General features: G+C 40.7%; 1 protein-coding gene across 1 annotated transcript; it reads right to left on the bottom strand.

The window, feature by feature from the left end:
- Positions 1-723: 723 nt before the first annotated feature.
- Positions 724-13,158, bottom strand: LOC116896196 (guanylate-binding protein 4). Its single transcript, XM_032897243.1, has 10 exons — positions 12,975-13,158; positions 10,971-11,098; positions 10,134-10,243; positions 9,747-9,943; positions 8,653-8,853; positions 7,386-7,666; positions 5,980-6,192; positions 3,384-3,486; positions 2,885-3,078; positions 724-1,470 (listed from the first exon to the last, which is right to left on the bottom strand). Exons 1-10 carry the CDS (start codon positions 13,144-13,146, stop codon positions 1,252-1,254), a joined length of 1,818 nt encoding a protein of 605 aa, XP_032753134.1. The 5' UTR covers positions 13,147-13,158; the 3' UTR covers positions 724-1,251.
- Positions 13,159-13,406: the final 248 nt, after the last annotated feature.

The raw sequence follows: 13,406 nt of genomic DNA on the forward strand, positions 1-13,406 counted from the left end.
TTCAAAATGACCCGGTTAAAACATGTCTGAGCTTCCAGAGATCAATGAAATGTTTGGTTTGGTTTTATTTTTTTTTTGGGGGGGGGGCGGGTTGTAGTTCATTCTAGATGTATTCAAGTTGACAGCCAGGAATAGCCATCACAGAAATCACAGAATATAATGTGAACTTAAAAACTATTTAAAAAAAAAGAAGAAACTATTAGAAAGTTAAAAAACAACAACAACAAAAAAACTTTCTCTCATTCTAGATCTTAATACAATACTCAATGGCAGCCATTGCAATGTCTGAGTACTACAGTATCTTGATATTTCCTCTTCCAAGGAAATTCACACCCCAAGTGTACTCAGGACACTGGCCTCTTGCAGGTAGACTTGTGACCAGAATGGAGCCAGAGTGAACTGTAGTCCAGCTCCTAATTATGTCCTTGTTTTCCTCTGAAACCTCATGGGCCATGCTGTACTGTGTTTCATTCCACCTTCTGGTCTCCCAATCCAAATGTGCATTAAGTGCTTCTACAACACGGTAGAGCTTTCCTATCCCAAGGATCCATGCCCTTCCACATCCCTCTTCCATCCCTCCATTCTATGGGCTGCAGAACAAGGATAGGTTTCTCATTGTCTCCCTAGAAAATGGTAATTACTCACCATTTCAATTAACCCCTTAAGACACCAGTGTTCTGTCCAAAATCCTTGGCATATAAGAAAAGTGACACAAATGCTTCCTAAATTTAATATGCACTGCTTTTATTATCGATCATTTTTCTCATACTTCCGGTCCTATGAAAACCCACTTGTCAGTTTTTACAAGAGCTCTTTGTAACAAATTATCTGTCCTGTAAGACTGGGATACAATTGCCAATGTGTCTCCATGTGGCCATATTTCTGTTTGATTTATTTTACACCTTTTCTATTAACAATTTCACTATATTCTGACTGGTTTCCCTCTTTATTACAGAGATTGTGTCAATGAAATTTGGTGGTATTTATGTATGCAGGATCCTTATATTCTTCAATCATTGGTTTGTATCTTTAACCTTGAATATAACTGGCAATGAACGGACACAGAACTCAACTCCAATGAAGCTGTATCTGATTATCTAGCTATTAATGAGAGTTCTGACTTCGTTGTAATATGAGTTACTAAACTAGCACATGTATTTAAAAACCAAAGCACATGTATTAAAAAACACAGTTGGTATCAAAATGATAGAGGCTTGGTTTTTATAAATCCCGTCCCAGAAACTCTTCAGACTACTTCATAAGTGAGCTGAGGACTTTCATCCCCGCACCACATATTTTACCAGCTCCTGGTAAAATCATAATGAATGCATTGCCAACTGTGTCAAGGATGTGTGCAAACAGTGAGGGTTTCTTTCTTGTTCTTTCAATCTCTTCTCTCAGTTGACTTATTTCATTCTTTAACATATCAGATTTCTTTCTGAATCCTTCAACAAGCAGTTCTTTTTGGACCTGTAAAAGAAAAATCTGCCATTATTTGCAGGCAGAATTTTGTATTTCATAACTTTATCTTAGGCGTCATTATCTACTTCTGTACCACCTCAGAAGGGGCTTTGATATTTCAAGACATTTGCACGTATCAATAGAAATACCCATGATCTATATATAGAGAGGAGATTCTTCAGTATCTCCTCATGCAGAGTAAAAATTTTGTTCCAAAGTACACACACACACACACACACACACACACACACACACACACACACACACACACACACACACACACACACACACACACACACACACACAAAGCCCTGGAGGAGATGAACTAAAATTGACTCTCAATTCCAATGAGGTGGTATCTCTTTGACTATTTAACAGATAACAGGAGTGCTGACCTTGTATAGAGAACACTGGTTATTAAACTGCAGCATGGGGTAGGATGGATAGAGAAGGCATGGGGATAAATAGAGCAATAAGAATGCATCATCCTTCATTTTGTTGTATTATTTTATTTCTCAATTAAATTAATTCCTCTGTTCCTCTTTGTGCATGTGTGAGCACATGTGCAAGCACGTGCACATGCATGTGTTTGTACATGTCCATAGAGGCTAGAGGTTGATTTTTTTATATCTTCTTCAATTGCCTCCACCTTATTTTTATAAAACATATTTATTTTTATTTTACATGTTTGAGTACTGTGCTTGCATAAGTATATATTATGTGCATGTGTGGTGACCATGGATATGAAAGAAAGTTATCCAAGCTCCTGAAATTTTAGTATTGGACAATGTACATTGCTATGTGCTTGATGAGAACTAAACTTGGATCCTCTGTAAGAATAACAAGTGTTCTTAACAACTGAGCCAACATTACAGTCTCATTTTAAAAATAAAGTCTCTCCTCCATTCAACAGCTAGCTGATGCTACTAGGCTGGCCAACCAGAAAGCCCTAAGGGTCCTCCTGTCTATTCCAAGAAAGACTTCCTGGTTTTCACTTGGGTTCTGAAGATCCTAATTATCTCCTTGCATGTGCAAAATGATAGCTTTACTGAGTAAGTCATCTCCCTACCCCATCTTCCTCCTCTGTTTTATACTGGACTAAATCTTACACATTCCACTCGATTTGCCTACCTCGGGTCTCTCTGAAAGTTAAGCCTAGAATCCTAAAGACTAGTGGGAAGGATCAAGCATAGCTCACAGAGACCCTCCAAGAAGCTAACCACAGCTCAGAACTCTGGGGGACACTATCTGTACAGTCCAAAGTACACAGATGCTGACATCTTCTGTGCACACAGCCTTCAGTCAGACCCAAGTTACTTCAATAAAATGTTTGATTGGAAGTTCCAGGTTTGTGATTAATACTTCATTCCCCAGGAGTCACAGCACCACCTGTCTGGCTCTGCCAAGCCTCGTATACACTCACCTTCAGCTTGTGCTCCATCATCTTCTCCTGCTCCCTGAGCAGCATCACCCTTTCCCTCTCCATCTTCTCCTGAAGCTTAGCAATGTTTTCTTGGAAACTTCTCTCCTGAGCCTCCATCACTTGCTCTTGCTCCTTCTGTCTCAGTTTGAGCAGCTCTCTTTCCTTCTCAGCCACCTCCTTCTTGGTCCGCTCAGCTGTTCCACAGATGTTTAAGGAAGGGAAGAAATCACAGTCAGAATGTAGCTTGAGCTCTCGTAGGGAAATCTCAGAGTACTCGCATTAGCTGGGCCAGCATCACTGTGGTCCCCAACACAATGGAAAGGTACTAATTGACTGGACATACAACACAATACCAAATCCCTTATTGTTTCCACATCTAGTAGAGGTCATGACCATCAGCAGGAGGAAACTCCTTCCTCCACAAGGACCTTCCTGTGCAATAGTCAGAGGGCTTTGCAGAACGTACCCATCCCTTCAACAGTTGAACCCTCTACCCTACCTGCTACGGCCCTCTCTCCATCTGTAAGAGCTTTGTCTGACTGCAGGATGGAGTTCTCCACAGTAGCCTGTGACTGTAGAAAACTCTTAAGGACTTCTTTTGCCTGGAGACCCAAGACACGAAAACATAATTTAGGCAGAGAAGATATATTCTTCTGTTGAGTTATTTATTGATCAATAAAACATCTAATCTTTTTAGCCCTACAATGTTTAATTCCATGGTCAAAACCAAAAATTTAAGCTCTTCCTGGGTATGAAAACCCTTTGCCTCAGACTCCTTGCCAGCTTCACAGCCTCCCTTCTCAGAGATGATATCCACCAGCTGCACCAGGTAACATCTCGCACCACAATGACATGCAGTTCCAATGACATATAACCTCCACTGTTTACCATGTTTGGACATATTTTGTCTCCTACCTTCAGGGGTATCCCTGATTTTATAGCTAAGATAATATCTACAGACATGTTACTTTGTATCTCAGCTGGCTGATACTTGGGTTTCTAGACCACTTTCTTAGTTTATTTTTAACCCATTTTATTGTATTATTAACAAATGAAAATTGTAACTGTTTAAGCCATATAACATAATTTTTTATTTACCATATACAGTTAAGTAATATAATGAGAGAAATTTGTGTATCACTTGCTTCAAATAGTTACCTTTTATCATAGTAGCATGTAGGTTTACTCTTTTTTAGCTTTCAGGTATATAATGGATTAATGTTTTTATAGTCACCATTTGACTTTCATAACTAGTGTCTTAGAAGTATACATTCATTTTGATCAATATCTCCCTTACCTCTTGATCTCCTTTTTTCTCTCTATTCTCAGGCATAGTAATCACCATTCTACTCTGTGTTAATGTGGTCGTTTAAATGAGACTGGGCCCCATAGGCTCATATATTCAAATGCTTGGTCTCCTGTTGGTGGAACTTTTGGGGAAGGATTAGGAACTATGGCCTTCTTGGTCATAGTGTGTCACTGTGGGTGGGCTTTGAGACTTCAAAAGTTCGTGCCAGGACCAGTACCTTTGCCTACTGCCTGTGCATAAGATATAAAGCTCTCCAATTACTGTTCCAGTATCATGATGCCTATTTCCCATTATGATGACTATGGACTAGTCCTCTACAACTGTAAGGAAGTCCCCAGTTTAAAAACTATTTTATAAAACTTTCCTTGGTCATAGTATCTTTTCACAGCAATAGAACAGTTAATAAAGCAGTTAATACTACTTTGTCTTAGTTTACTGTTCTCTCTGTCCCCTTGGTGCCACTATGAGTCATGACATACAATATTTGCCTTTCTGTCAAAGGCTTATTTCCATGAACATAATGTCTTCCAGTCATTCATATTTTCACAATTGGTAGCATTTTTAAAGTTGAATATCAAACCAATATGAAATATTATACTATATACTAATATGAATATATACTAACATGAAATAGATGACAAATGATAGATAATGATGATAGATAGAAGATAAATAGGTAGGTAGATACATGATAGATAGATAGATAGATAGATAGATAGATAGATAGATAGATAGATAGATAGATAGAATAAGTAGTTCCATTAATTAGTTGTCAAAAAGCATGACACTGGCAAAAATAGACATCTAGAGCAATAACAGAGAACTGAGAGCAGAGACATAATGAAATTATATCCTTGTATTACATTTAACACGTAAGAATCTGAAAATGGATTAAACCTCAGACCTAGCACTTTAAAATGCTTAAAAGTAGGAGAAGAGCCATGTGGCATTGACTTTGTGATGGTGTTTTAGATTTAGCACCAAAAGCACAGATAGATAGAGAAATGAGAGGACAGGCAACCGCGAGCTCTCTGTACAGAAAAGGAAGGAGTGGATAAAATGTAATCTCGATTAATCTTGATTAATCTCCTGATACACAGAATGAGAGATGATGTCTCAAGCTACACAAGGATGAGGAGTTAATATTTGAAGAAGATGAAAATGTTATACAACACAACAGGGAAAGCTAAGCATGCTTAAAATAACATGTAATTTCCTTGCAAAGATATTTCTCAAAATTAGAAATTAAAATGGTGGGCAAGGATTTGTACTGTGCATTACTAATTCTGTGTAAAATAACAAATCAAAACCACAAGGGGGTGTCACCTTACTCTTGTGACTATGCCTGTTATCAAACACTCAAAAAGTTTGGTTGAGTTTGAGGAAAATAAAAGAACCTTTATAGATACCTTAATGAAATGGAAACCAGTTACAATCATGGTGTAAAACAGCTAAGATTCCTTAAAAGACAGAATTCTGAAATTCTATTGGCTGACCTTACAAATCTGCCAGTGAGTGGCTGTATGGCCATGGTCACTGTGTGAGGCCACCCGTGCATTACATTTGTCTGGTGCATGAGAGTGGAAAACTCTGCTGCTTTGGTTATTTGTCTTGAGAAGCAAAAACTGGAATTCCAGCCAAGTCACCCGAAATGAACCCTCGGGCCAGATCCAAATGCTCAGTATCTGCTCGCCATGAACTCATCTTCACATTGGTTAGGTCTAGGGGTACCTAGCAGTCAGCACTCAGCTGAGCTCTGTAAGCCATTGCCTCTGTTGTTCCCCACCTTCACTCCCTTCCTCGGCACTTGCTCGTAGCTCAGCTCCACCTTCTTCCTGGCTTCTAAGTAGAGGCTGTGTCCCCCAGGAACAGAGAAAGCTCCACATGAGATGCTTTCCTTCAGGGACTCTGAAAGCTTCTCCAGCTCAGCCTGGCAGTGCCGGATGGATGCTGCTTCATTCCGTAGCATGAACTCTTCCTTCCTTTTCTCTATGGTGGCCTGCCAGGTAAGTGGGGAAGACAAAACAATCTCTTAGAAGGGAAGTGCCACTGTGATGTCCTGACTATTCTCAGTGTGACAGCCACAGGAGGAGGATCAGAAGGATCAGGAGATTTGCTTTAGGCCCAGTTGGGTCATTTCTGAGTGACTTCAGGATGTCTGTTAACTTCTTGGGGTCCATACCCAGGAGCTGTGAAATCAACTTGGAGGACACAAGTTTAGTTTACTCAAAATTTTAGGGATGAATAACACAAAGGTAATCTTTGCTTTTGCTTAGAAGTAATATTTCTTCTGAGAATGGAGGTGGGTGTGGCTGACAAACCAATTTTTTACACATAAGTGTACTCTTATCAGAGTACCCTCTTGAATTCTCTCAACTATTTGAGTGTCAGGATGCTAGACTAGGTATGTTTTGTTTCTTTATGTGTGTTGTGTGTGTGTGTGTGTGTGTGTGTGTGTGTGTGTGTGTTATTAAGTGATATATCTTGATTAATCTCCTCAACATGAGCTAAGAGATTTTTTTGTCCTCCAGGGTTCAAACTCAGATAAACAGAAGACTAGTACCTCTCAGGGAAGCTGCTTTTGGTCTGGTGAGTATTGGTTGTCCCCTAAGAGTTGTTTCTTGGTGAAAATGCTTTTATCACCCGGGCTAAGGAAAATAATGGCTAATGACCCTATGCTGATACTAATGACACATAATGATTAACAGTAATCCAATTATTACATGGCACAGGTGACCTAGTATCACACTTCAAGATGTAAGTTTCATCTTGCTGTGGCAGAAAGAAAAATTAGAACATCTAGAAACAAGGGCCCAGTCCAGTGCTTCCTGGTTTGCTGGTAAGTGGAGAGGATTTCACCTGGGTCTACAGATCAGAACTAAGTCCATTTGACACCTCATTTTTCTGTTTGTAGTACACTGAGCAGAAACTCAAACACCCTTGCTTCACCTCTATTGTGAACTTTGAGTTAATAAACTGCATATTGTTTCAAGGAATTCTGCACATGATAGCTTGTTTCATAGCAATAAAAGTAAATAAAATTCTATTGTTCTGAGAAAGGGCAAAATCTGGCCCAATGAGTCATGCTACCCATAAAAATTCCAATGAGAATGATTGAGATAAGAAAAGTAAAATCTAGGGGCCCTATCAGCAGTGCTAGACTCAGGAAAGACAAATGCTAAGATGTATTACCACCAGCCTCTTCTGAAACTCCTGTTCATCATCCTTGAAGGAGTGCTCCATGAATACAGCGATGGCTTCCTTCTCACAGGCCGAGTGCACATTCAGCAGCTCCTGGAGAGTGTCCGTGGGGAGCCTCACTCGCTGGGCCATCTGCTCACTGTAGTGCTCAGCTGCCTTCTGCACAGCTGCAGAGTTCTCACGTTGGGCCAGGGTCGTCACCGCATTCTCCAAACATGGCACAGTTCCACTGTTGATGGCATCCACATAGGTCTGCACCAAAGTCCCCAGCCCTGAGAAAAACACTGGTAAGAAATGAAAAGTTTCCAAGGCTAGCCTGGTCTGTGATGAATTCCAGAACGTCCAGGGATACACAGTAAAAGCCTTCTAGAAATAAATGAAATAAAATAAAGTGATTGTTCTCACTAATTGTTGCTATAAGCTTTAGGGCTAGTATTATTTAAAGCCTCAAAATTCTATTCATGTTGACCTTTCCTTCCCCTCTTACTACTCCCAAATCTTCTCTTCTCCTTTCATGCCTTCTTGGGATCAGCATCTATCTAATAAAATCAGCTTCTTTCCTTTGTAGTTCTCAAGTTCAACTCATTAAAAACAATCTGTGATTATAAACCAGAGGTTTCAAGATTTCTAGGGAAGGTAGCTCTATCAGATAAATAAAATAAAAGTTCGTTTGAAAGAGAAAGTCATTTCACCTTTTGTGAGACCAAATTCCAAATGAAAATTCAAGCCTCCTCAGAAGAAAAGAGATTAAAAAAAAAACACCATCAGAAATTTGAAGACAGAATATAATACATGGACTAATGTGTGGACACATTTCAGGGGCAAAGCAAAGTTACACAGGCAGAGTGTCTCTGAGAATAGATAAACTGAAATTAGTTTCCCCAATTGAATGGGTCTCTTGGCCTGCTGAGTTCTGACTGGGGTCAACTCATAAACCATCTCTATAATCAAGTGAGACCCTCTTCCAGGGACCCCAAGTCATCTTGCAGATTTCTGTCCCGTCATCTCATGGTGTTAGTTGTGTGACATGTGCTAGACCTCAGTAAACACTCATATACAGAACGTTCAATATGGAACGTGGATATGTGATGTGCACATTGGTCTCTCCATATTCCTTTACATGAGCAAACAAAAATGTTCAGGGACACAGAAGAATCACCATATCATTATATATTAAAGCCACAGAGGCATGCTTGTGACAAAAGAAACTCACGATTTCCTGTGACAACGACTCCCCCTCTCAGAGTCTTGGTCTTGCCATTGGCAAAGATGTAGGAACAGAAATTTTCTGATTCAACTTGGAAATTCCATTCTAGTTGGTTTTCTGGAACGTTTTCAATTTGCAATAATAAACTTTTGTCGCTTGTGGGCCTATCAAAGACAAAGCACTTCCGAACCGGGAAAAAATATCTGATACATTCTCTGGTCATGTTGGACTTTTGGCCTTTGGGATTGTTTTCTGAAACAAAAGATAAAAGAACTCATTGAAGGGATCACGGAAGAGAAGGTGATTGACAACTTCCCAAGAATGTTTCCCAGACTGCAGCTACAATGCTTGTTAGTCTCCTGTCCTCTGATTGGCTGTCCAAGAGTTCTAAAGTACCCAGAGCACTGGGAGACTTCATCCCTCAGTTTAGTCATTGTGCTGGACTTGCCATTGTTTTGCAAAGAGATTCTGTGACACAAATTAACTGTTTATAGATGGATGAATAAAACACAAATATTGATTCTAGGTACTTATCTATCCTACTAAATATAGTTCACATAATGAATTTGTAACAGTAACATCCTAGAGCATTGCATAAGGCTGGAGGGTGAAATTTTGGTGGAAAATGAAATATTTCTCATTAGTACAAACATATATCTGTCCCCCAACCCTCATCCACTGAGAGGTAAATAGTTTATACACCTACAGCCACTGAAAAGTACAACTTCTTGAGCTGGGATGACATTCTAAGTAAGAAATGTTTTTAAAATTAGGTCAATAGATTTTCTCACAATTTTAGCCTTTCTTACTTATTTGTTTGAGGAACCATGTTCTCGAAGTAGACTGAGAAGAATGTATGAATGAATAGGTAACAAGTAAGTAAGGCTTAGGAAATAATCACATTGATTTTAATCCTCCCCTATTTCTGTTTTATTTTGATTTTGTTTAATATGAACATGTCATAACATGTTCTCAGTTAAAGTGGGTTTAAATCTTAGCCTGGGAACACTTTCAGGTAATGATTACCCAAATTATGGCCACTTGTCAATTATCATCACTGTTAACATGAGTTCCAATGCTCAAACAAGAGATGTCAAGTGCTGAGGAGGGCTTAGCTGATCCTAACTCCCCTCCCCCACCGATACCTGGGATCAGCTTCAGGGCATTCTCCAGGTACTCATCTTCTGTGATGGGCCGACCATCTAACTTCAACTCCAGAACAAAATCTCGAACAGCCCAGATGAAGTCTGGGAAGAAACCTACAAACTCACTAGAGTCCTCCACTTTATCCTCTCTGGGGCCTGATTTTGCCCGGATTAGTTGTGTTAATTCAGTCACATAGCTGGGATTGTAGATAAGGATATGAAACAAAACAGCTTCCAGGCCTCATGTAGACTCAATTACTATGATAGTCCCCTCTGTCCTGTGCCTGCTCTAATTCAATACAGACTGACTTAGACCAGAGAACAGGCAGGAAGTTGCCTTCTTCCTACACTCAACGAAACATGGCGTTTTGGTCCCTGGAAGGATACTGCAGCTGCTCCAGGGCCTGGTGGTTGATGGTGCTCATGCTGTTGTAGACAAAGGTGCTGCTCAGAAGCACGGCCAGGGCGAAGATCCACGAGTCATTCTTAGGGTCACCCTGGAGAGCACATAAGAGCAAGCAAATTAAGAGTCTCATATTCATTCATTCGTTCATTCATTCATCCAATTGTCCAATTGTTTATTCATTCTTTCAAATACACTATTAGTGAATCGGAGAGAAATAACAAAATTTGAAGGTAATTCATCCCTCATTCCTATTACTTATATTGATCCCTATTAGGCCATTTGCTCCTCTAGCAATTAAATTAATTGATAGAGTTAGAACATAGCTCAGTGGTAACTAAATTAACTGATAGATTACAGCTCAGTGGTAGGGCTGAGTGCACAAAGCTCTGGGTTTAGTTCCCAGCACTGACTGATAAAAGGACAAGATATTCAATGTGTATAAAACATTTCCTAAGTACCTGGAATATTATAGACAGTGAAAAAATGAGCAGTTACATCTTTATAAATTTTATCTCAATTATAGACACAAATCCCATTTCATGAAATATAACTCTTCCTTGTACCTCTGACAAAATGCAGAGGCATGTTTCATGGCTAGCAATTTCCATAGGGGTTGCCTTCTGAAAGATGACTTTTTCTAATGGCAAATAAACTTGTCAACATATCAATATAACCACAATGTCAGTTTCTGCTAGGAAGAGAACCAAAATTATCAACAGCAACAATAACAACAAAGGCATAGGAAGGCACATGGGGGGGGGTGTTAATCTGAGGGTTTAGAGCTAAATGTCATTGAATTAGAGAAGAAACTACCTCACCTTTTCTACATCGCCAAGACCCTCGGTGTCCAGAAGGACCAGGGTGTGGTTTGGCTTGGTGGGATGGGGCACACACCACATCCAGATGCCCTTGGTCTCTGATTGCACTGTGGAGCCCAAGGAGAAGCCTAAAGGGAAGAGGAAAACAAACAAACAAAGAAAAGTCACCACGAAAAGACCAGGGCTAGCCTAGTACTGAGACTATTCAAGGAAAGAAGCTGCTATTATTTCTGCAAGAACAATTAATGTAGTCTGTATCTAACCAATGTTTTCAAGAAACACTTGGTAACGACTGCTTGCCTCATCCTTCCAACTCCTCAAAGTAGACTGTGTATAGCACTAGTTTAGACTCTAATAATTGGAGTGTTTTGATCTGAGTCCAAAGGTGTCCTTTGGTGGGGTTCAGCAACTGAGAAGCAGCAGTGAATGGCCCTGTAACTGACCTGAGTTCCCTCAGCTTTGACCCTGGAGAGCTTTAGAGGGCCCAGAGCCTGTTGCTCTACCTGTGGTCACAGTTCTGTCATGTAGTTCCAGCCAATATGTGTCTTGCCACATGTCAGCACTCACTTTTTCAAGTAAGGAGCCTTATCCCTACCTGGCCATTCCTACTGCCACTTCCTAGGTATTGGCTCACACCTGCCAGTTCCCTGTGCCCCGCAATGTGGCTGTGAACTGTACCACCATGTCCACCCTTTACTCCATGATTAGGTGCTAGAGTTTACATCTGGAATCTCCACCAAAGGCTGTTGTGTTCAAGCCTTGCTCCACACAATGGTGAAGGGAATAATTGTGGAAACTTTAAGAGGCGAGGCTAAGTGGAGGTCTTCAGGTATGCCTTTGAAGGACACTGTAGAATATCAACTGTCTCTTTGATATTGTTAGTGTTGCTACTGTTGCTTTCTTAATGACTGACTCGACATTAACAGAGCAGCACAGCTCTGCCATAGGCTTCCTGCTAAACTGTGCTGCCTTTCCCACCAGGTCCATAAGTACCAGGGCCAATTACAGATGACTTGAAGCCTTGGAGCACTGCCAGCCAAAACAAACCTTTGTCATTGCCAGTGATCTCTCCCATGCATTGGGCCTAGTGATGAACACCTGGTTGGCACAATGGCTCCTCTGAAGAGAGTGTGTGAGAGAATACTGTCGGAGTTCCTGTGGTTAGTTCTGGATACTAATCTGGATGGTCACTTCCTGTTCATTAATTTCACTGTCAATAAGTCCTAAAAGCTTTGCTGTGGTAATGAAGTCAGTCTCAGAAAGACAAAGGATCTCACCCTCCCTCATTTGTGGCTCCTTATCTAAAGAGATGCACACGTGTGCAAGGACGAAAGTGGCAGTGAGGCTTCTGAGGAATGAGAGGAACCAGGAGGAGAGAGGGGGAGGAAATGAAGAAAGGATGGATTATGGGGGGGAAGCTGCTCAAAGTATTACATACATGCATGAAAATGGCCATATGCAACAGAATACAGCAAAAGAACAAAATAAAGCTTTAAAAAGGTTGGACAGGAAATACAAAAAACAAAGCAAAAACAACAAAGCAACACCCTCTTTCCCCACCCCCCACCCCCACCCACTGCAATGAGATGGGATGATAGCTTAGTCTGGACTGTAGATATAATGAGGACTGTATTATACATCCTTCAGGCTATTTTTTAAATAGAGCAGGTGAAACAACAGTCATACTTGACATGTGCTTGTGGCTTGGGCAAAGGTACAGAAGGGAGAATGGGTGCTTTTGGTTCAGCTGCTGATGGGGCCACAATAGAGGGGATCAAGGGGAAAGTGGCAGTTGATCTTTTGATGAAGTTGGGAAACCATTGAAACTCAGAAGAATGTGATTTCCACCCCTAGGTTAGATATTATAAGTTTTATGACAAGAAGGGGAATTCTCATTCGTGAGAGGGATTAGCGTCTTCTGTGAGATGACCCTAGAAAAGTGTGCTCAGCTCTACTGGACACTAGTCCAAGGAAATGGTCCCTAAACACGCAAAGGACACTCACCATGGTTCCGTCCTGCAAGGCGATTCATGAGGTAGGACTTCCCTGTCCGATATAAACCAACAATGGCCACCACCACCAGAGGCTGTGCTATCTGCTCAAGAATCCTAATGGCCTCCAGATTTACCGTCAGCTGCTCTTTCCAGTTTTGCACCAGACAAATGGGTGCCTCCATGGTAGACTCAGACGCTACAGCTCCCTGTAATGCAGAAGAGTCACTCACTGAAATGGGGGATCTAGAAGTCATCTCTTGTTATTACTCACAGGGCAGGCATAAGTCAGCTTTTGTCGGGGCAACGTGTAGCTCAACCTCTCTGTTTCTAAAGGGGAAAGTGAGGTCAGCCTTTCCAAACCCATTACAGAATTTCTTATACAGTATCTTACGATTCTTATTTGAACTATGAAAATAAAAGTATTCCCCTGGCTCCTTAAAGA

This window comes from Rattus rattus, chromosome 3 (genome assembly GCF_011064425.1).
Source record: "Rattus rattus isolate New Zealand chromosome 3, Rrattus_CSIRO_v1, whole genome shotgun sequence".
In the NCBI taxonomy this organism is placed as follows: Eukaryota; Metazoa; Chordata; class Mammalia; order Rodentia; family Muridae; genus Rattus; species Rattus rattus.

Excerpts from the sequence above, each read along its gene's own strand:
- LOC116896196 (XM_032897243.1), bottom strand. The coding sequence starts at position 13,146 with ATGGAGGCACCCATTTGTCTGGTGCAAAACTGGAAAGAGCAGCTGACG. Across the intron at positions 8,854-9,746 it reads TGCCCTGAAGCTGATCCCAG|AAAACAATCCCAAAGGCCAA; the intron begins GTATCGGTGGGG and ends CTTTTGTTTCAG. Across the intron at positions 6,193-7,385 it reads AGTTTCAGAAGAGGCTGGTG|GCCACCATAGAGAAAAGGAA; the intron begins GTAATACATCTT and ends CTTACCTGGCAG.